Here is a 24632-nt window from a genome sequence, read left to right on the forward strand (position 1 = left end):
GTCACCCTTCTCTTCAGAAATGCTGTTACAGCAAGTGGAGAAGGAGGGAGTCTAGTGCTGGCAGCTGAAGGCAAGCACTGTGTAATCTGTAGTGAGATGCTACTGAGATAGGAAATTAAACTTCTGATACATGTGAAATACACCAATTGCCCATCAGCTCATTATGTATTTCTCCTTGGGTATACATATAAGGCCTACATGTGTATAGACACAGCTGCATTGCCATATATTCAGTAAACTAATTCATTATAGTAGTTCTGAGTAGTGATCCATTTCACTATCTCTACTATCTCTGTAGCACTAAGCAGAAAGCTATGAGAATATATCAAAGTGAAACATGTCTCCTTCACAGAGATATCTCCATTTCCTATGCAACTGGCTCATCTTAGCACTATCTTTGCTTGTCCGTCACTCCTCCTCAGCACTTCTCAGGGACTTTCCATAACTTTACATCACCGATCTGTTTTAAAAATCAGAAAAAGGATGTTCCTCTGATAAAAGCATGCCCATATGTCTCATCCTTATCAGGCTATATTTATGCTAGCTTTCATAGTAGCCTTGAAAGATTTAAATAACATACTTTGGAACACAGATGTACAATCTGTAATAATAATGATAACATTAGTTACATGAAAACAAAGTATCTTCCTAAATAGAAGTGCTGGACTATGGGTAAGATTAATCTCAACTAGTTTTAGACACCAAAAATTGGGTGTTCAACGCAAACTAGATGGTTCATCTCCCCTTAATTAAGCAATAGATGCACATACCTCCAGAGGGTGAGTCATTCTACCTTTACATAAATATCTCCGAAAAGTGAAAGGAATTGCCCTTGAGAAGTGTTTATCTCTACTATCTGGCCAAGCAACTAGCTCAGACTAGACACCAACTTTTTCACTGGCTATAATGAGGCAAGATAAATTCCATTGTGATTGGAGCCTCAATATGGTCTCTGAACATATCTGGACACTAACTTCTTGCCTGTGTGCTGTCTGTTCTCAGCCTCCAGCAGAGTCCTCCACCCTTTCTTAGTCTGACAGATATAACTAATATTGCTTCAGTTTGCAATAAATGCAAAAATTACCAGAGAGCATTAACAAGTTTTCCTCAAACAGTTCTTGTTGTGTGCTCCCCACTCTATGCTGATGCTGGACTTCACTGATCTGTGATGCAGGAAAAAGAGCTAGGACTCTCTGGAACTTTCCTGATATTTTCCATTGGTCCCAAGTTATTTGCAGACAGGAAAAAGCAGTCCCGAACAGCCTGTCCCCTGTTCCACATCTTCTATTCATGCTGACTATTTATCATATGCACTTAATCCTGACTTAACAACAGCATTCAGATATCAGGACCTAATATTACTAAACTGGAAAAAAATATTTCATTAGAGAAATAAAACATTTCAGAGCAATGGTCTATGCAGACTGGACTGGACAGTACATAGAATAAGACAGGAAAGGCAGATATGAATTGGCAATAAGGATTGTGAGCGGATTTTTACTGAGCACTGCCAAAAGTCATTTACGGGTGGGACATAAGGAGCCTCAATTTTAATCTTTGGAGCCATGAATGTGAACAATTCTCTGTGCAGAATTTATGAGCTGTTTTACTTATCAGTATTTCCTCAGAGTTTTCACACAGTTAGATTGATTACCCTTTCCTCATACTGTTTGTGCATACTCAAGTTTGGCTATACAGTGCATGAAATGGACATGAACTGCATACTGTACCATACAAGGAAATTACAGGCAGTGACATGTCAATCATGGTTATTAAATTTTTGTTCAAAAACACAATATTGTTTCACTCATAATAAAAATCTATATTTCCAAATACTTCAGCAGCAAGCATAATCTAAATATTTAGGTATTTTTTAATTAGCCATATTCCATAGGTCATCTTAACAGACAGAATATAAGAAAAAATAGAGATGGGAAGAGTTTTATTTTTTCTGTAAGAAGCTCAGCTTTCATAAAACAATTCATTCTGATTGTTTTCAGTGCACAAAAACTTCTTTTTCTTCTCTTTAAATCCATAATTTCCACAAATAAAAGTCTCAGATTACCTGATTATCAGAAAATACCAGTCATCTGGCATAAAACACAGCCTAACATTCCCCAAAATGAGACCTTTCTCCTGGACCTACAATGCACTGCATTTTATTTTGAGAATCTCTTTCCCCATACAGTGCTAGGGACCCTGACACAGACTGTAGTTCTGCACATGACCAGCAAGGCACCCATAAAATAATGGATTTACAACTTATGTGACTCAAGCAAATAGGGAATAGTACATCAATACATCCATAGAGAGATAAATTGAGATAAATTTCTCAAAAAGCAACTTCACACTGAGGCCATGCCTGATAGTTAACCAACTACTGGATGGATTTCTTGTGTTATGAAGAAAACTGAGCATAGAGATTTTAAGCACATATCTTATTGGAATTTAGGGGTCTTGATTGAGGCTGGAATACTCCAAGAACAAACACGTGTCTATGAAGCATTTAAAAATGTGAAAATTTGAACCAAGATATTTCGTATTTTTCATGATAACAGAATATACTTCTTCACTTTTTTTTTTTTTTTTTACTTGCCTACTTGATAATGCAATTAGGTACGCTTTAATACACCAGAGTGATAAGAACAAGTTACAGACATAACACCCTTCACGACAGGATGCAGTTGTTTGTTTTTTTAAAAAAAACACCGTGCCATTTTGTGGAAGAAGTAATGACCTGTATGGCTTGAAAAACTACCTTGTGATAATGTAAGAGGTTACAAATTGTCTAACCACAATGAAATAGGATGATAGTCTTACTCCAGTGAGTAAATGGAGAAACTCCCACTGATTTCAACAAGAACACAGCAAGTTCTGATTTCAGAAGGCTGATTTTGCCCTGTTTGTAAAATGAAGTATTTAAAGTGATGGAGCAAAAACCAGACATGTCCCTGAAGGACATCAGGGACATGATAAAAGTAGAGAGCTGCAGAAGCATACAAATACAGGGCAACAAATTCTAGTCTGTGTGGAAACCGACTCCTCAAAACTTAAACATTTCATTTGCTGTCTCTGCATCAGTCTCTTCACCATTGCTGAAGCAGCTTCACACCCCAGAGGAACCGGAGGAGGCAATGTAGCCTGGGAGAGGGACAGAGGAGGGACAGACCGCAGAGCTGCCTCACTGTCCCTGGCCTGCCACTGGGAATTTGGGCTGCTGAGCTGCTGCTAAGAGTGCTGTGGATGCACTGACTGAAATGTGTGGTCTAAACCACGCAAGGCTAAGTGCTTCTGTTGGTTTTGCCTGTTTCGGTGTTGTACATATCAATTAGTCAACTAATGCTACAAGTAACAAAGAGCAAAAAAAAAAAAGTGTTGTACATCTCAGTTTTACTACTATGAGCAGCAATTCTACTCTTTCTAAGTCTGCATCAAAAAGATAACATACATGACATATGTGACGTGTACATGTATATATAAGTACACATTTATTATATGCATTAATACAGATATGTAACATATGTGACTTATGGTACATGTGTATCAATAAAAAATGATTAAAGTGTGTAACACTTAAATAAGTCTCTAAATCACCTTCCACAATATTTAAAAAATATTTTATTGGGTGTACTTCAAACTTTTGTAAATACGCAGATAAATGCCAACAGGTACCTGTATATGAGCATGCATATGCATCCCTATCTTTAATATGCACCATAAACTAAGTATTTGCAGTGGTTTCATTCTACATAGGATGCACTACTGGTGCCAGAATGCTAAACCTATATTTATTGCCTCTGCTATAAAAATTAAATCTCTCAGTGGCTTTAGAGGAGCTGTAGTAATCAACTCAATGATTTGCTGTCTCAACATTTCCAGTCATCTCCACTCCAATCAGAGTCCTGCTGCTCTGAAAACATTAGCGCTCACCAATGCATGTCACACTGTAACACATCTGCAAGTATCCTAAAAAAACCCTGCAGAACGGAATTAAGTAGATGAGCAAAAAAATTACAAGTTACATAGCTCTTCTGAAGAGTTTAACTAACTCTTAAGGACAAAAACCCCAAACTGCACTCAAACGAAGACATTGGTCGATCTGACAAATGGAAAAGCACTGTGAAGCAGTGTTGCCTTACACAGTCTTTAAATCTCCACTTGGAATGTATCAAGTATTAGTTAAAATATCACCATTCCCCAAGTTTAATTAAGATAACCAAAGGTAGATGTAGAAGACTGCTGTTGCACTTAGAGTTTCTTATTTTGTAACCAGTGTCTACTTGTTTATTTCTGTTAAAATGTTTCAACACTAAAAAAATAGTTGTATAATGACTGCAGCCAACGACAGAACCACATAAGTCATAGGAAGAGAAGGATACCATCTCAGGAATTACCAATTTCTTATGCTTTGCCTCATAATGGAACTACATGAAGAAACATCCCAATTTTTTCCAAAAGACCCGAAGTATTTTGTTGCTCTGAAATGGTGGCAATATGTATACATTGTAAGCCTCCACTCAGCCTGCAGTTCAGGTTAACTACTGCATCCATGCAGAGTGAACTACAAATATAGGTTTGCTAATACAACAGGAACCAATATTCACCTTCCAAAAGTCCAATTCTTGGCTACGCCACTGATTTATGGCTTGATCACGATACATAATATTTCTATGTAACCAATTAGGACAAAATAACTTGTTTATGTCAGAACTGTGTTGTGAATCTTGGCTTATTCTGTGCAAAGGTCACTGAGATCCTTAAGGACATGTGTACATCTGAGTGAAAATTACTGTTGAAAATAACTGAATTTATTGTCATCAAAGCTGAAATTTTTAATGGGAAGTGAAGGAAACTTTTGTCCCTTTAGACTGAAATGTGACCACTATCACACTGCCTTTGCTGGCATTTATATCAGTATTTCACAATGAGATCTTACAGCTTCCCTCAAATTAAATGAGATCACCTCCAATGTTCAGGAGAAAAGGGATCAGATTTTCCATAGATGCAAATATGTCCCTAATCCTCTTGCTTTTAGGGACTTGAGTTCTCCAGTATCTTTTTTGCTGACCTAAATCTCCTGTATTACATTCTTTTGCTGTTGCCAAACCCTTTTAAGTATTTTTTTTTCATGACAGTGTTTAGTCCGACACACCGGTTCCCAATATGCTCAGTTTTGTGCGCTCACTTCTCTGAAACTTAATTTGATTGGCTTTTTCAGCTTTCCTCATGACTCTACATCTTCTCTGCATCATGTCCACAAACAAGGCAGAATAACCCAGAAAAATCATGCACTGACATGGTGGGGCCCTGGGAAGAAAGCCTTGTTTTCATTTCCACACATTCTACTTTTTTTCCCCATTCCCTTGTGCTAATAACATATCTTATAAACCAAAACTCTTAAGGCTGTGGCTGACATGCATGTCTTAGATTGAGAGGGCTTCTTTGACCTTACTCATCAGTGACACAACCACCAACCCATTCCAGACACCCAGCTGAAGAAACCTTGTTCTTGCTTAAGAGCAGTCTGTATCTGAAAGTTTTGCAAATTAGACTGTATTTAAAAAAACGTTCCTGGAGCTGGCATCACCTATGAACAGAGCATTTGACTGTCAATCACTACACATAATTCCTCTGTGGAGCAACCTACTCCTTAGGTTTCAGATAATAATACAGAACCGTACCAGTCTTCAGTGTGACACTGCAGTGAGGTAAAGAAAACAGCAAAGACATTGTCATTCTCTCCTTACCTTTGTCAGAATTGCAAATTTACACAGGAAAAAAATGTATGTTGTATATAAAATGCCTTTTACTTTCATCTTCTTATTACAAACAAGAACAAAGAATGGATGCATTATTAAATTGACAGACAGGAAGATGTTAACATCAGTAAGTAACTGATTAGGTAAAAAACACCAGTTTTTCTAAGGTCATTCAAAGTAACTTCAGTAACATTTTTTAAAGCAGCTAACTAGATGATTTCTTCAGTATTAAAAAGAAATCCAAAATTAAATAGTACTTAGCCACCAAACAACTCTAAAAATACTGTCATTATTGCTGTTTCACATAAGAGCTGAGTTCAAGGAGGTACTCGATAGAAAACAGAAGTGAAGCTAGATTGTGGCTTCCCATGTGGGTTGCTAGGCCTTTCTCCCTCTCAGAAGCATTTCAAAAGCAAATCTGAACCTGCAGCTCTTAAGCTTTCAGATTTGTGTTGCTCCTTCATGAGAAACAGATTCTTTCAGCTCTTCCTTCCAGCACTCTGTCTCTGGCTGGTGAGCTGGCCAGCAATGACTAAAGCAGACAGGCTGATCAGCTGAGGAAATTTCTAAACTCCTTTTGAACTTTTATTTGTTATTTCACATTCTTATTTAATGCCTATTTATTTCCACTACAGAGACAGCTTATAAAAAAACAAAACAAAACAACTTATGAGCTTATAAAAAAAACCCAACACCCCCACACACACACCAAAACCCAAACCTAAACAAAAAAAACACCCCCAAAAGCTTTGCTGCATAGATGTGTTGCCAGGAAATCCCATTGTTGTAGTGGTGAGTAAAAGTTTTGCACCCTGACTTATGTCTTACTCACCCTAAATCATGTATGAGCCATGTAGCCTTTCCTGATTAATGAAAGTGGTCAAATGTTTTACAACACTTGCTAGGAAGTCATCTCTCTGTGCATGACCACTCTGATTACTAAGCTGTGATGGTTTTACACATGCCCTGTAAATGAAATCCTGAGGCACAACAGGAAGTTTTTGTTGCAAAATACTTTGGAGTTTAACACTGCATCAACATGCTACACAGCCAGGTGTTAAAATTGTCGAAGGGAGATATTTTGAAATGGAAAACACAAGACAGAGCTCAACATCTACTTTTGTTCTAGCTTTTCAATTTTGCTACAATTCACTAATTGGAGTTTCACCTGAATAAAATATTTTGAGCTACTGTTGAGAGATACATGGAAGGATAAAATGCTTTCTGCTGTATTAAGATCAGAGGGGCAGAGCAGTAAAGGAAGGTTTATAGGAAAATAAACACAATTAAAAAGATAAGTCAGACCAAATGTCATGCTGAAAGTAGGTTAGGACAATACTAATATTATACTTGGTTAACTTCTCTCATGTTTTATGCAGAGTTAGTACAGATGTTTAGTGGCTGGCACCTTCTCAGTTTATATATCCAGAAATACTACGATCCTGCCCTAACCACTTTAAAATTATGCTTCCCTTTGATTTGCTTATTTTCCAATTTCTCTCAGCTTGGTTTACACAGAACATATACAAGAGCCATCAGAAATCTGCACATCTTACACAGGGGAATTATCCCTTTGCATTTACCAGACAAAACACTCTGCATTCCTTTTCTGAATTTTAAGTAAGTTATGCTATCTTTCAGCCAACATCCTCTGGCCAGTAAAAACAAACAAACAAACAAACAAAAACCAAAACAAAAAAAAAAAAAGAGAGGTTTGTGACCTTAAAAACATCATGGGCAAGTGAAGATTCGCACAAAATATTCCACTAGTAGGTTTGAGAATAGATAGATACTTCCTTCTCTTCCAGCTTAATCCCCAAACACCCTTGCTGTCAAAAGGCTATTGTTAAGGCATGGGTTTCCTCCAAGACCACATCCTGTGAATCAGGTCAAAGTGAAACACAGAGCTGCTTTAAATGAACTCCTCTTTGCGTGCCCTGTATGCAAGTGCAAGAAAAACTATGCCACTTAAAAAATTAGTGTACTAGAGGAAAAAAAGACAGTGGACCTAGACCAGAATGAACACATAGTTAAAAAGATTAGCAGCTCTGGGTTGCAATTGGTGCCTTATTATTTACTAAACACAAGAGTTTCTGAAACAAAGAAGCTAGACAGTGTATTCAAAGGCAGAAACTAGGATCAAAATGGTCATTTCTCCTTAGAAAAGGCCTGCTTTTATTCCATAACTATTTATACTTTTCACATCATACTTAATAAGTGAAAAGCTTATCAACAATTTGCACACAGGACTTGTGATGAGTGTTATACTGCTCCACAAAGGGCACAACATATTCTGCATCTCTAATAAATCGTGCCAGAGTCTGTGTTGATTGGATATACGAAAATCAAAGAATGTGGCTCCTGGAGTAAGATTCCACCTCCAGCTCGGAGCTGGGCCCACACTGATGCTAGCCACTGACACTGAAATGAAGAAGAAGCCAAAACTGTCCTTATGAAGCAAGCAGGAAAAATAACTCATTATCTGGATGGTTTATTCTTAACTGATCCCTTAGAAAAGACCAAGGATGGGCCTGTGGTTATGTGGACTGGGACTCAAGATACATATGACTTGAAATTCCTAGTTCTGCCACAAAGTCCCAGCCTGAGTGTGGGAAAATCATCCATTTCCCCTTTAATTTCTCCTCTCCCTCTGCACTGCGGGGATAATATTTTTCCTTTTCTCCCACACTCTGTATAATTCAGCCACACATTTTATAGGGCTGCAACTAACGTCTGCTGTGCGCACGCACACTACATGCCATGATAAGACATCATCCTAGTAAAAAATTCTGGGATCGAGGTCTAGTTGAGACTCAGAAAAAATCTACAGAAAGGACATTCTCATATGTTTTTACTTGAGGGAATAAACGTTTTTCAGCTGAACTGAACTTCCTAGTCTTGGTGGTACCCCTCAATCTGCTGGGTGCATTGGGGTACTTCTGTCTTCTAAGGAGCAGACTATGTAGTCCCTATGAATTGCAGCCGGCTGAAATATTCATTGCAGTGCTCCTCAAGGAATTTTTAAAGGATCTCCGAGCCATAAACTGAACTGGGTTCACAGGGCTACTATATTCCTTGTTACAGAGCAAAGCACCATGTCCCTGAGAGTCACTCCACTGCCAGACCTCACAGGATCTTGAGGCATGAGGGCACTCCAATATTGATATCCTATATGCCAGGGAAATTGGTGTTTCCAAGCAAGCAACTAGCTGGCTGGTCTCCAATGATACCCTATCTGTGCTTTTGGGAAACTTAACTGGAACTGCAATACTTCAGTGAAATGCTTCTGGAAACAGCCATACTGTACAACAGCATTTTTTCTAAGGTAGCAAAGTTGTCTCCAGCGGGCCACAGGCCTGTCAGCTCAGGTTCCCGGAGTAACATGGTTTCATTACCACAGACCTGCACTCAGCCGAATCAGCTAATAGCAAATGAGAATGAGAAGACCACCAGGATGGCCATCAAGTCCTTTGCATGAGGAAGGATCAGTGCTGGTAATGCTACAAGTGGCAGGTGCACACGTGCTTGTTTTTTAATGTTCTCCAGTGATGGAGATAGTATACCTTCTGCACGCAAAGCGTTCCTCTGTTTAACTACTGTTACTCCTGGGAAGTTTTACTAAAGCCTAACTAAAACCTCCTGGGGTATAGTATAAGCCCATTATTTTTATCTACAGATGGAGACCACTTATTTCCATTTATGGTCATGGAGAAGAGATTACCCCAAGACGCTGCATTTATTAGCTCTGGTGTTGCACCGAGCAAATGCTGTTGAGTTGCTTCAGGTTCTGGAGCTCTGCTGGTTTTCACACATACTGGGATCTGTGAATCCACACTCAGGCATACTCACATTTTCAAGGAAAGAGGATTTTATAATGAAAAGTTGTTTAGTCAGGAAATCCTCGAGCAGCTTCCCTAGGCACAGATGCAATACAAAAGAGTAAGAACAATTGTTTTCTGCTGATGTCTACTACCAGCTCACAACACAGAAATTGATATGAAAGAAATTGAGTTCTACGTTACCATTTTGTGAGAGAAATAAAACAAAAGCAGTAGAAATGTAGGCAGAGGTCTTAAGCTCAGGTTGGTAAATACCCTCCTATCCATGATCCAAATTACAAATTACAAACAAAAAGCAACTTTCAACCTACACTCAATACAATTTGCTCATAAATACAAAAGCTTTGAGAGTTATATGTTGTGCTACTCTACACTTACCTCAACTGCATGAAAGCGTGCTTGGTACAGATGATTAAAAAATAAACATGTAACAGTGAAGTTGCTTCCAAGCTCATACAGCATGAGGCTCTTAAATCTATTACAATATAGCGTAGACAGATGGTGCTGGATACATAAAGCACATTAAAGACGCTGTTATCTGTTTGATAAAGAAATAATTCAGAGCACAAGGCAAGAAGCTGAAACTGCTGACAATCTGAACTCCTGCCAACTGTCCTGGCTTCACTGGGGCTGTGTGAATTTGAAACACACATAGTCCCAGGTGTCAGCAGTGCCGACTGAAATCTCTGGCAGCTAGTTCAGTGCTTTTGAAACAGTGCTGGCTTCCCATCACTAGCGGTCACTATGGGGAGAAGATAGGCGGTCTCTGGCTGCTTCTGCTGCCCTTTTTGTTGCCTTGGCCATAGTGCTGTAAGTGAAACGCTCGGCACAATGAGCAGTTTCCTTTCTTGCCAACCCACAAGGCAGACATCTCCAATGTACTAGCACTGCGAAAAGGAAGGGTATGACAAAATGGTGAAATAAACTCATCTATTTATGTTCCCTAGATTCAGTATGTCAAGAAACTCAGTGGAGCTTGGCCCTGAGAGACCAGACAAAAAGGTATCCAAGAAATTGAAAGGTCAAAGAGATGTGGGATTGCAACAGATGCTCTGCTCGGGTGAGATCTGGGGAATGGTGGGAAAGGGTTGCACAGAACCTAAGTAAATGGTGTGGAAAGGTCAGCTGAGGGAAGACGGAGTTATGGAAGTCATTCATGGCACACATCTGGTTTTCCAATGTGCACAGTACTCCCGTTGGCGTAAGCATGAGCTCCACCCATGTACAGAAAGCAAAAATATTTGTCTTGAGATCTGTCTGGATAGAGGAGCCTAGCCATCGTCCAAGTCTGGTGTCTGGTGACAGGCAGGAGTTACCATATCACCAACAAACTTCTTACAATTGATGAGGAAAAAATGGCAGGCTTCCATCCTTATTCCAATGTCCTACTGCAAAAGGGCTAGCTAAATGACACTGGAAGCCCTCAGACCAAGAATGGGATGCAATAGTGTGATACTAAATGAAATTGACCTCAGAGTCACTTTAATAGCAGAAGTACATGGTTTTCCTACCATATCAAAGTATTTAGCTTTGTTTTGTGACATGGACATTCATTTTAGACTACTTTAGAGATGTTCACTTGATACAGTGGTACAGAGGTAAGTGTTTCAGACCCCATTCTTTGTTGGCCATGCTCCCCAGGTAGAACACATCTATTCTCTGTTCTGCAGATTTACAGACTGTTTCCCCAGCCCAACTGCTCAGATTTCTGTGTTCTACAGAAGAAGCCAGTTGTGTCTCTTTCCTCAGGTGGACACATCATATTCTTTGTCATTTCCTCCAGAAGGCTTTGCAGCAGATTTGTTTCTTGAGTTCTTCCTGTATCAAAGTTAGGTTGTTTAATGATTAACTTGGTGGGGCTGGAAAGCCTGACTAGCAGTTTCCAATAATGAACAGTGATATGAAAAATGCTACAGTCATGACAGGAAGACCTGATTAGTGGATACAGAGAAAAATAAGTCATATGCAAAAGCCTGTAAAGTTGTCTGCCAAAAGGAAGGAAAAAGCAGATAAAGCAGACAGCAGCAGACAGATAGCATGGATAAAGAGAAACTGAAAACAAGAAGAAAAAAAAAAAGAAAGAAGATCATATGACAGTAAAGGAATGAACTAACTTAGGAAAGAAGGCTAAAATCTTATCATCCAAGTCATATAACCAAAACTACAATTAATATATCAGATTCAGCCTATAGAAAATTCAGTTTGCATGGTGCAGTGCTCTTGAAAAAAGGAAGTTTGATGATGGGAGGCAAACAACAGGAGCATAAAGCAGAGCACTGCAAGGAGCAGCCCCAGGAAGCCAGGGCAGAAGATCAGTGTGCCTGGCAGGGGTGCTGACTCCCAGAAGCTGCTCAGCTTTGTGCCAGAGAGGATTCGGGGCAATGTCCTTGCGACTGCACCATCAAATGTATGAGGGCAGCTGAAATCAATCATGGTGACCTGGAGTAAAACTTTATTGCCATTGGGTCAATATAGTGCAGAGTGCATTTAGTGAGCAAATTAAGTTGGTTTTGCAAAGAAACTCTTTCTTTGTTCCTTTAGTCTTATGCCGCTGCTTCATTTACCTTTCTACAATATCGCTTGATATTTTCTCACTTTTGTTACCGTTTAACAGCCCATTCTACAGATAGAACAGTATCACAAGTCAGCCTAGCATGATCTGATAATTTTGGTCGCATCAATTTAGCAAGCAGTGTAAAAGTGGTGGCACAGAAATACAAATAATACTGTACCCTCATTTAGAAAAACATTACAAGATACTGGTGTTTTCAGACAATGGGTTTGCAAAAAGACACTCTATGGTCCAATTGAACAGCAAAACTCCATCTGCTTCAAAGACAGCCAGCATTTCACCTCATGAATCCAGCAGCTGGAATCCTTTCCTGTGTACATATATAGGAATAAACTTTTGTCTATATGATACTCAGGGAAAAAGAATGTGCTCTGAATGCTTGTGTTCAAATATCTTGCATGACTATTCACATCATAAGTGTTCATGCAGTGAGTTTAAACTTTAGTGGTTTAGCAAGAAAGCAGATGGACAGATGGACCTGTATGTGACTTAGGTACCAAAGCGCAAATTATGAAAATCTTGAACAAAAGAGTAGTTGAATAAAGTACACACAGAATAATTTAAATCATTAGCAACTTACTATTTGCTTTCCTAGGCTTAACTGTGCTCTAGCCAATTAAGAAAGAAGTTGAACATAATCACCTCAAACTTCTACCACAGTTTTTACTAAAATAATAATATCACTTTTATTAAACTTCAAGCTGCATCATGTCCACAAAAAAGAAAACAACCAAGATTACATGTGCAAGTGCAGCAAAACCATGTGAGATGGGAGAGATGCCTAGGGAAAAGAGAACTGATGTTTGCAGCTGTATTCCTAACCAGTCTTGGCAAGGCAGTTGTGTGAGAAAGCCAACACAAGTGTCAAAAGTCTCAAACAATCAGGTGTGGTAAGACTGAAGGCCATAAAGGAAACAGCTGGGTGGCAATGACCTACTGTATTGACATGTATAACCCAAATTTATCTTGGAATCCTTAGCACTTATAGATAGCAACAGGATATGTCACAGTGACTACATGTGTCAATCTAAGTGCCTTCCAGACAGGATGAGAAAGCTGGTGACCCACAGTGCAGCATATGTAAAATACCACAGAAAGCAATACTAAAGGCTGCAATCCAACAGCCAAGGGCAAAAGTTAACCAGATGATTAATTCATATGTTCCATTGTCTTTTGCAAATAGATATCCATTATTTTTCCCCCCAAAAGCAGTGCTGCCTTATACTCAATGATACAAGCAGTATGCTATATAGGCAGATTTTACTCGAGGTTGAAAACTCAGGCTAGGTATTAATTAAATTTTGATTGAAAGACCTTTCATCTGATCACTGTTATAATGAAACATTCCCAATGTACAGAATTGTATACCACAGAACCACGGTAGGAATATCACGTGTTTGATTAACATGTTTGCTAAAAGAAGTCAATCAAAGGTCTATTGGAAACAGCACTCACAAATAGTTAAGCTTTGGGACAACACAATCTGTAATGGAGAACCTGCATCCGCTCAGCAAACCTGAGGAGACACTAACCCTAACAACTCCCTCAAATTTGTGCTTAGAACCGCTGCTTAGATAAGCTGGACATACTGCTGAGGCTACCAGGCACTGGGAAACAGGGTGGCATGGATCTCCATCACTGATGAAGAAAAACAGCATTTAATACTTTTAGGCTGATACTTTGAAGTTTAGTAGTAAGAAGAGCCTAAAAATAATTTCTTCATCATAACCACCTACCTTTTAGCCCAAACCACTTTGGCAAAGAGATTTCATGAAACTTGCTTAAAAGGTGAATAAAAAAGAGCATCCTTCCAAAAAAACGTGCTTGGAAGAAAACTGGGCAAAGGGCTGCAAATAGGCTTTACTGGGAATGTTGGACATGTAAGGGGGGAACACAGAAAGTCGGCAGAAATTAGTAACTTCTTGAATGCTAAGCACTTCTGTAAACCCAGGTGCCCAGAGGAGGTTTTCAGACCATCATGTGCCCAAATTTGCCTTACTCTTTAAGGATCATCTTTTAAACATGCTCAACTGCCTCCCTTGAGAACAGAAAGGGAGTGAGTGAGATCTAATGGCTGGTAGCTTGTTCTTTGGAGGTTGGTTTGTTTTGTACCTTTTTCTTTAAAAAACAGTCTCTAAGATTACAAGTATTGTCAAACCCATGACACATGAAATGGCAAATTGGGATCACAGTTTGGGTCCATCTAGACTGTTACTTTACTCACTAGTACTTCAGCAGTGCTCAGGACCAGATGCCTTGGAAGGATATAACTCCCATTAGGTCTTATGCTAATCACTAATAATTCCCAAGTGTTTTAAACACTGAAGGCAAGATGCTTTACATCTTTCTCCACACTTTTTTAAAGAACTAGGAAATATCTCTGCAAAGGCAATGTAACCATATTCGTTTTTTTCTGAAAATTGTACTTGCCAACCTGATTTACTTTTCTAGCAATATCAATTAAAGGATAATACTAAAGAGGAAACACAAAGAATATTTTCTATTAAAAATAAGCAAGCAAGCAGGAATCACATTTGTTGAAAACTTGTATTATCTCCATGTCACACTCATGTCATAGAAAATGTCTATTCATCACTTCTGGTAATGAAGAGATGAACAGTCTGCTCCTTCTTTATATTTCTATATAGCATGTCAGAGTCCACCAATGCATGACCTTTGGAAGGCAGGGAGAGGTGATACAAAAAACTCCAAGGGAAAAAATAAGTGATATGAACAAAATTTCATGGGGAAATAAGTGGTAGGGATTAAAAAGGAAACCAAATGTTCAGAATCCCAACCCCATGCTTTAACCACAAAACCAACTTTCTTCACTAATATTGAATTAACCCAGTAACTAAAAACAAAAGAAAACCATGTACATATGTTGCGTGTATCTTGCCACTTTAACAACTCTGATGACACCCAAGTGTCCTCAAACTAAATAAGAAGCAACTACAAATATATGTTTAATCCCAGTGTGGTAATCAGTTCCACAAACCAAAAGTACTAGAAAAGCAAGGGGAAATAACCTCACATAACACTGCTTGCTGAAGCTGTTAAACCACACATGCAGCCGTCATATACTGACTGAAAGATCTACAGGAATATATGCTACTGACAAGAATGGACTCAATACTTGTGTTCAAAGCATGAGAAATTATTTCAACTACAAAACAAAGACTAGTAGAAAATCAAGTAGAAGCTTTTTAATTGTTAATTAAGACTCAAAAAGAGCCCCCTTACAAAAGAAAAAACCCTAAGCAGTCTAGAAAACATTGTGGCACCCTACTTCAGACAAACTTTGTTAAAAAAAAAGCACAATGAATCAGAGCTAGATAGGGGCTAGGAAGAAGCTATTTTGCACAAGAGAAAAACACAGGTACTTTTCACTGAGAAGCTGTTTTTCTGGTTCAGCAGTTCTGCAGCAAGAGTAGCCAGATCATTTGAAAAGTGAAAATAAAATAAATTACTTGTTTTTATTTTAAAAGAGCCTCCCTGTGGGAATAGGTGTGGGCGTGAGAGCTCTTTTAAAACTTCATAATATAACATGAAGCAGCCAAGATTTTTTTTTTTTTTTAAAGTACTGTCATGTCATTGCACTGCTTACAGGGTGCTGGAATGATTTTTCTCTACTTGTGATTCTACTGATCCTTATCAAAATGCATCTGTGAAGCATCTAACACTAACATTTAAAAACTGATTATTTATTCAAACAGCAACACTGAGCAAAACAAATTTCCAAGGCTGCTATGCAAGTTCACTGAGGACAGCAAAAGTCTATTTACCCAGCTACCCCCGAGTTCTGCATGCAGTAGGTTTCTATCGGATTTTTGTCTGAGCAAATCAACATTTTCTGAGAACTGAGATCTGCAGGTAAAGTTTACAACTAACCTTGCTGTCTTCGATCTCCTGGGTTTTTCCTTGAAGCGCTCTTCTCTCTCCAAAATCACAGGTTGACTTTAACGTAAGCTGACAAGAAAGCATCGAGCTCTCTGCCCCAGTAAGCTCCAAAGACTTTGGTGAGTACTGCTGCGAGCCGGCGGGGCCAAGGTTGGGTATCGGGAGGGCAGTGTGAACAGGCTTTGACCCTACGGCTGGCTGTCTTAGCTTGGAGGCAACCCCAAGTACAGGCATGGCTTCTATAAAAGTATCTTCTTTCTGCCAAAGAAAATGCTCCTGACCTCAGTCTGGTAGACTCCAGCTTCAGCAATTCCAGAACAAATACTTTAAACAAAAGTAGCAGTCATCTTTTCAAAAATGTCTTAAAACAATAATATTACAAGTTTCACAAGGAAGCAAAACTTTTCCTTCATCTCTCCCCTTCTCCCTCGCAGCCACTCACATGCGCTGCTCAGTGAGTCAGTGGCTCTGTAAGACTAAACACTCCTTTGGGGCGTGAACTTTTCTTGAAGGTAACTGCCACAGAGCTGCCTGTCTGGGATTAAAGAACTCATAAATTTGCTTTCTCTTCTTCCTACAGCATTCCAGGTCTGTGCATTAAGTGAATGAAGGACGGGAGAAAAGGAGGGAGGGAAGAGATGAAACCTCCCTGTACTCCAACTGTCAAAACAGCTCCGAGACCACAACACTGGAAGCAGAGACCTCTTCCTGACTACATAAATAACCAACCCACATCTTAAAAAAAAACAAACCTCTTTTTTTTCCTGATTTAAAAAAAAAAAAAAAGGACCTGAGTAGTGGCCAAAGCAAACAGCTGTTGGAAGAGTTTTTATCCCGGAAATAATCTCAGCAATGAAGCTGTTTGTCTGATTCCTGGCTATTTTTCACTGCTGACAACCATGAGCTACGGTGTTTCATTCCCTGTTCTTCCCGTGAAATCAGGTTAAAATCGTGCAAGAGCGTGGCTAGGAACAGACGCTGAATCACAGTGTGGGTAACGTCTGTCTGTGCTATGAGAAATCCATACAAAAACACAGAGCAGGATATAGGAAAATCACGAGCATTGTTAGAAGATTTAGTCAATACAGCTTTTCAGAGCTTTTTTTTTCTTTCTTTCTTTCTTGGTGGTGGTGCTAACGTCATCTATTCAATGTTAACACTTCCCTTTCTAAAAACACTGAAAGCTCCGTGAAGTCCATGACCAAAGCATCATTTCAGCTTGTGGCTCATAGAAATATTCTTGCTGGCAACCTCAAATCCTTGTACATGGAAATACAAGACAGATAGGCAAGCAGAGCAGGCTAGAAAATGAGTCACGATGGACAGTCCAAATTGCTGAGCAGCATAAACGCTTACTTAAATGGACAATTGTAAATTCCTTTGAGAGCCTCTAGCAGGGGAACCCATTTTCAGCTACGATGTGAGGAAAAAAATGTGCAGAAATGCCACATCATTAAACTCCTATGGGATTTTATCACCCAGCATTACGAACAAAAATGCTTCACATGTTTTTCTTGTTATCTCTTCTGAAATAAAATATAGAGAGATAGGATGACCTGAACCCTATTCTGCCACTGACATCCTACACGGTACTAACTATGCCTTCCCTGAATAGTATGTACTATTAACACTATAGACATAAGCCCAAGAGAAAATAAGTGACTTCTGGACGTTTAAATTGTCAAATTAAGGATGGCAAGAGTTAGAAAAAGCATTGAAAATAAAACAGAGCAGATGAGAAGCAGATTAAAAGGATCCTCTTAAATCACTCTCCGAAATTATTTTGCAGAATAAAACTGTAGTACACAGTATTATTCTCCACATTTTGTTTACAAAGATCACAGTGACACAACAGTTAAAAAATCAGCTCTCTATATTGACTAACAACTATTCCATTCTTGTTCATAGTTTGTAGGCGCGAATCTCACCTGGTTTAGGAATCTCTTGAATTTTGAAGTGTGTGTACAGAGGATCAGCAAACCCATTCCAGCACCCTCTGCTTACCTTCTCTTTGGTTTTGCCACCATTAACAGTAGCCACAATGGGCTTTACACAAGACTGCACAGAGGTAACTGCTCTGCCTTTTACACAAGTTCAGCCCACAGGACCTACCACTCCACTCCAATAAGTGGAATACTCTCGTTTGGTGTGACATTTCAGGTCTTGTGCAGAGCAAAGGGGAAGCAAGCTCCTTGTGCGGTCCGCATTTGTTCTTCAGCATCATAAAGTACTGCGGCTGTGTAAGGAATTTAGGTTTCTTAGACACAACTGTTAACAGTTAACGCTTTAGAAAGTGCACATATGCAAAGGCTGAAGCGGACCACAGGAAAAGAGGGATTTATCTCTTGCAAGGTTTGAGGAGATGAAAAATCCTCATGAGGACTGTTAATCAATGATCAAGTCAAAGAATAAATTAGAGTCATAAGACAGATACTTTTTTAAAAAGAACTTTGCCAAAAAAATGTAATTGAATCTTGTTACTTCTCAGGGTTATAATTTTACAAAGTAATGCATTATGGTAATCTTGCAGTTCTACTTTTGAATACGAATGATGAGGTCATGATACCCACAGTCTCTTTTGCAACCCATTTTCCCAGCACAGAAACCCTAAAAGTAATAAGTAAGCAAGCTGACTAGGAGAGGGTCATTTGTAATACATAACCGACAGGGTTTGGAAACAATGATGTGAAGCTGGTGTTACTCTTTCAAAATAATTATTAATTATATTACAACTTCTAAACTAGTACCAGGTCAGGTCCACCAACTTCAGAACCAGACTTAGCTAGAATTTCACAATGATAAACCCCAGAAATGTTTCTGGTCTACCAAAGATACAAAGAAGAATCTACAAGATTATTTGCAGGAATTGAGAAAGGTGGTGGAGGAAAACAGTAATAATACTCCACGGGTAAGAATGTGGTTACCAGCCTGGCTGCAAGTCTGGTCCTCCTTTTTTGTTTTCTCTAATTTTAAGCAAAAGACAAATAAACAAACATCTGCTATCCTTCCAAATCACTTAGCCACATTTTTTCTTGAAAAGCATTTGTATACCTCATGATGAATGTGCATTTCATGGAGAGTGTCAGGGGAAAAGCATATTTAACAGCTAAGCTTCAGTAGTGTTTTCCACGCAAACAGGAAAGCCACAGGGTAAAGCATCTGCGGACAATATGCATGAACTGGCACCAGACGCAGGTGCTGGTGGTGGAGCTGGACAAGCAGGGGATGGCACCTACGGTAGAAGGTGTCTGGGCCCACAAGGATTCTGTAAAGGGAGGAACAGGGCGTGACTGTGGGGAAAGGGCAAAGCTGGAAGCTGCAAAGAAGGGTGCTTTGTTAGGCATAACACTGGCAACGTGAGTTTGGTGGGCTTCTCCTCGGTAGCTCTGGGGTGCTGAGCTAAGTGACCATCAAGCAGGGCTGCCAGGGAGAATCCAAAGACAGAAGGAGGATGATTTAAATATGTGTGAACGGTGTGCAAACAGAAAGAAGGCATATCTGTGAGAAACCAGGGGCGGAGAAGTTGCAAGCAGTGGCTATAACCTGGGGTCAATTGAAATCAAAGACAACACCAGACTGCCTGGCACGAGGATGGCATGTATTGTTGGCGGGATAGAGAACGTAGTGAGTAAAAAGATACGGCTGACACAAACAAAGGACACATCTCTTCACTTGGTTACATGAAGCTGATAGAGACATATCTAGAAAGGGATTGCAAAGAAATAGGTCAGGCTAAATATCATACAGAAAGAGGACCTGTAGGTTTCTAATTTACCTGCCTAGATATTTATCAGCCTAGACATACTCAAGCCAAGCAGGTACAGGACACCATTTGGATTCGGGATGCAGGACGATGAACATAGACCATGACTGTAGCCCTGACACAAGGGAAATGATGAAGTTGTGGAGGAAAGTTTACAGAGTTATGAGGAAGCTAGAAGACAACTGAGCTGTGGAAAAAAACAGAGGGCAACATATCAAGTGGGATGTTAGATAAGGAGATAAAAGCGGAAAGAGAGACCAAAAAATGGGAAAACAGAGCAAAGGTCAAAACACAATTCTTAGTAATCTTGTCAACAGTAGTGGCAGTTCTAGTGAAATGTTGAAGGCACGACCATTTTTTTTAGCTAATGCCAATTAAAAATGATGATAATCTGGCTATAAAGCATGACTGTGAAAGCATCAAGCCATCAATGTTTTTACAGAAATTATGAGTTAGATGAATGATCTGTACCTCAAAGTAAGACGGTACGTGTGCATTCAGTATAATAATCCCCACATCCCAGAAAAAGCTATAGTATTTATTTCATGTAACAAGAGTAAACACAACTGAAATCCAAGCCACTTCATAAAAGAAGGAATCTGTCAGTTGTAATATTAAGGTGAATTTTTGTTCTTAACAGGAATAACTATTCACAGCACAACACCTCTACATAAAATTCCTTTCTTTCATTGCATCTGATAGCAGAATGAGTCCCATGAAGACTGCTCCCCTTCTGAAACCCCAGCTCTCAGACAAACTGCTCGCGTGAACCGAGCAGACAGCTGGCAGTGTCTCCCAGACCGCAGGAAATATCAAGAGAGGGGACACCTGCCTCAAAAATGGAGCCAAGAGATTTGTTTGCTCCTTCTGGTCTATGATCTTCGACAAGGAAGCTGTTGCATGTGTCCAGGGTCAAACAGGAAATGTCAGGGGTGCAGAGACCGCAGAGGTCTCTTCTGAGCTGTTTCCCTACTTCATCCCGCTGGTGTAACAGCTGTGTCTATAGCTTATGTGAGGCAGGCCAACTTCTCAATGAGCTTGAATGTGCTGATACAATCACACGATTTTGTGCACACTGATTTCAGGTTGAGCAGAAAGTTTTCCTCAGCTGGGGACAGAGAACCCTTGAAAAAGCCACCAACAATACTAAAATACTGAAGGCACCTGAAATGGCTTTTAATAAATCCAGGTAAGCTAGGTTTAAATTTTTATAATACAAGTAAGAGGCACACCGTGTGCCTGTTTGGTGTAATAAAATAAGTTCAATTGACAGATAATGACAAGACAAATTGTTCAGCTCTGACTCATGCTCACAGCATAATTCTACTGACACTATTTTTGTTGTTACAAAAGTCAGGTGAATCCATTAGTCTCAAGGTAAGACATGTATCACATATTTAATCCTATCTGCAAGTATGTAATGCTACTGAGTAAGCTGCTATTGTTTTTCTTAACAGTTTGGAATTCCCAAAGATATATAATCCAAAGGCCAGTTACAGTCACAGAAAAAGGTGCATCCGGCTTCCTAAAGGAAATCCTTCTGCTTTGACTAAATGTTTGGGGAAGTTTTTCAAAGAGGACAACTTTTAAATAAGGATATCGTTTTATCCTCTGAACAATTTGGCCCTTCAAAGCTCAGCAAGGACTTTATGGTTTTGAATGCATGAACTGATAGAAGTGACCAGTTCTTTTATAATATTTATTCATTTACTTGCAGCATCTTCCGTCAGATAGTTTCAAACCTTTATGCATAATTTAGTACCATATCTCCTTGTGAAGTACATAAGATACATTCAAATACAGTCAAGCGGAACCACGAGGCTAAATGACCTTCCCAAGTCTATACGGGACCTCAGTACTCTCTTTTTCAAGTAGGGATTTTTTTAGTTTATACTTCTGTGTGGGTTAAAATTTATAATTATTTCTCTTTGTTATGCACTGTATTTAATCATGAAGTATTTGGCTCAAAGGAATCAAGCTTAAATACTATAGGATTGGGAAATGTAAACAAAAATTTTGTAAGGATAATAAAGGCCTAATAGCAACTGAACACACTATGTAAGTATTTACATACTGACCTACTGACTAGACCATACAGCCAGCTGGTAAAGCTTAATGAAAGCATCAGCTTTTCTCTTTGGGAGGTGGAAGAGGAAAAGAAAAAAAAAAAAAAATTTGGATAATCCATTTGTTCCTTTCTAAGTAAATGAAGCAAACAACAAATGCTGAAGACTCTCAAAGCTGCTGTTAACTGCAGCTAACGAGGAACTTGCCCCCCCCCCCCCCCCCAAGTTATTTCAATCTGCATAAACTGCTCTGAAATATTATACTCATTCTAAGGATAGAAGTGCAAGCTCTTCTTTTCTTTCTTCCTTGTTTCCTCAATTCCCCATTTGCAAACCCTCCCCAAGGCACAGTGTGCGATAGCAGACACACTGGCTTCTCCAGCATCCTTGTGGCCACTGGCAGGTACCTTCTCCCTCTTGCATCTCTGCTCTCTGCACTTTCTATCTCTCAAAGGATTTCTGGCTTTGTATCGCCATGGTGGCCCACGGTGAGTTACTGATTTCAACTCCTGTTTGCCCTATATCTTTCTGTCTTAGAACACATTACAGGTACATGACTGCAATGCTGCATTGCCAAGGGAATATTTCCCTCACTTCTCAGGGCATTTAAGAGTGTTCCAGCTCTCTCTAGAGTTACTGGAGAAATGTCTAAAGTAGACACCACAAAAACAGACATTTCTAGAATGTATGAATAAGTTCTCAAGTAATAACATTACTTTCACTGGAAGTGGCAAGGAACAGAATTCCTGGCCTGTTTTTATTAATATTATTAATGGAAGCAGCTTTGCTCCATCTGAAATTTTGACCAGGGTTTAAATTCTCTTTTGTTCCCCCAAAATAATGGTCCTCATAAATTCTTTCCAATCACTACTGCTCTCAAGACAGATCCTCCTCGAATAAAATTCTCCCAATGCACATACACCCTAAAATCCTGCTAGAATATTTTACAATGCTAAGGAGACATTTATAAGTTCTAATTAGAGAAGAACGATGTTGGCAATACTTGTGGCTTAATCAAAGCTGGACTCTTGATACTAAGTATGAACTGTTCCGACCTTTCATCCAAAATTTCTTCAGAGAATAAACTTACTATGAAATTTTCTGATGAACTGTAAAAAATAACTCATTAAGATAAAAAAAACCACCTGAGACTAAGCAGGAATCTGCTGATTATCTGCCATCAGGTAGCTGGCAGAGTGGCAAATCTCTGCTTTCATCTGCTGGAAAGGGAAACTTCCCTCTTATGAGCACTGTGGATCTGACAGAGAGTTTCAAAACCATAGCGATGCTGGCATTCACTTCAGGATTGTAGCGAAAAACTGCTCCATAAGGTTCCCATTGGTCTATTAAAAAAAAAAAAAGCAACTTTTTTTAAAAAAAAGCTTAGAAACATCTGCTACAGTCATGAGCAGACTCTTGGCCAAGTGCGGCAACAACAGTATGAGACTTTGAAGTCAATCAGCTTTGCTATCACCAGCAGATACCCCTGCAGTCAATGGAAATTACTGCACAGAGAGTTTGGGAGATATGAAAAAAACTTGCTCTGCCAAAAGCACATATAGTTGGCAGTGAAGAAAAGAACAATTTTTTTAATAATCAGGAAAATGGTTAGGAGTGAAAGGTTAGCAATAGGTGTTTCAAACAAAAATAAGGAGTACATTAATACTTAAAGAATACTTCATGAAAACAAAGATGGATAGATTTTCAGGGACTAGCTTTGATATTTGACCTTAAACAAGTGTAAGCTGCACTGCAGCTGGAGGAGCACTTCTGACTCACAATCTACTATCTGATTCCTTCTTGCTTTGAGACTGTAGTCATTCAATGCTGGCTTGCATCATCCACAATTTACAATATCTACTGTGCTAGCTATACCACCTCTACCCATCAACTTCCCCCTACCTTGATCTAAGTCACAAGTATTGCATAATATTGCCTGTTATTCCTCACTGCTTATCAGCATAGGTGAATGATCCAAGCTATGTTTTCGGTTTCCTGTTGGTCTTTGCAGATATAGTCATTGTAACTAATTTTGTTATCAAGTAAGCCTTCCTACAATACCCACATCATTATTTTAATTTTCTTTAACCACATATTTATCCTACATTTCCTGTGACTTGCAATAACTCTATTAGATCAGATATACCGACAGGCATCTTTAAAGGCAAGATTTCCTATGGCAAACCTAACATCTCATCATAAAGTATGGACAAACATTGTAGTTCTTGGTGAAGATTTACAAGATCACCATTACATCACCTTCCCTGCTGCAATTCCCATTGGAAAATCTGGCATTTACCATACTCTGATGCTGATCAGGTGCACTGGGGAAAGCATTACGCCCCATAGCAGTGTTAGGTTTACAGTTGGACTCGATGATCTTAAGTGTCTTTTCCAACCTAAATGATTCTATATACCTCACTTCCATACATTTTCCTTGCACATGTCCTACTGCCAATGGTCAGAAGCAGAATACCGAGTGATGGGTCCTTGCTCTGACCGGTACTGACATATTGGATCTCAAGTTCTTAGATGAAGAACAGATAGTATAAAGTACCTTGAAGTCACATTAGCATTTTTGTTCTGTTTTGATAAACAGACATGCTCTTTCTGCCCACGTTGTTTTGCTATTTGCCTGCTGTGATTGAGGAGTTGTGATAACACTACACAAAGCCCACATTTTTTAGCAGTGTTTCTTTACCAGGGCTTATGGCCACACTCACTGTGGCTTCC

General features: G+C 39.2%; 1 protein-coding gene across 5 annotated transcripts in view; it reads right to left on the bottom strand.

Moving 5' to 3' along the window:
• Positions 1–24632, bottom strand: part of NAV3 (neuron navigator 3) — a 410369-nt gene that overhangs the window by 249212 nt on the left and 136525 nt on the right. For 4 of the 5 annotated variants that reach the window (XM_086471510.1, XM_086471485.1, XM_086471501.1 and 1 more), the window contains exon 1: positions 16062–16304. The exons of the other annotated variant lie outside the window; for it this stretch is intronic. In XM_086471510.1, coding sequence (XP_086327636.1) covers positions 16062–16304 — 243 coding nt within the window. Of the gene's footprint in view, positions 1–16061; positions 16305–24632 lie in introns of those variants that run through there. 5 annotated transcript variants of the gene reach the window in all.

The sequence above is a fragment of the Leptosomus discolor genome, chromosome 1 (genome assembly GCF_034619465.1).
Source record: "Leptosomus discolor isolate bLepDis1 chromosome 1, bLepDis1.hap2, whole genome shotgun sequence".
Taxonomy (NCBI): domain Eukaryota; kingdom Metazoa; phylum Chordata; class Aves; order Leptosomiformes; family Leptosomidae; genus Leptosomus; species Leptosomus discolor.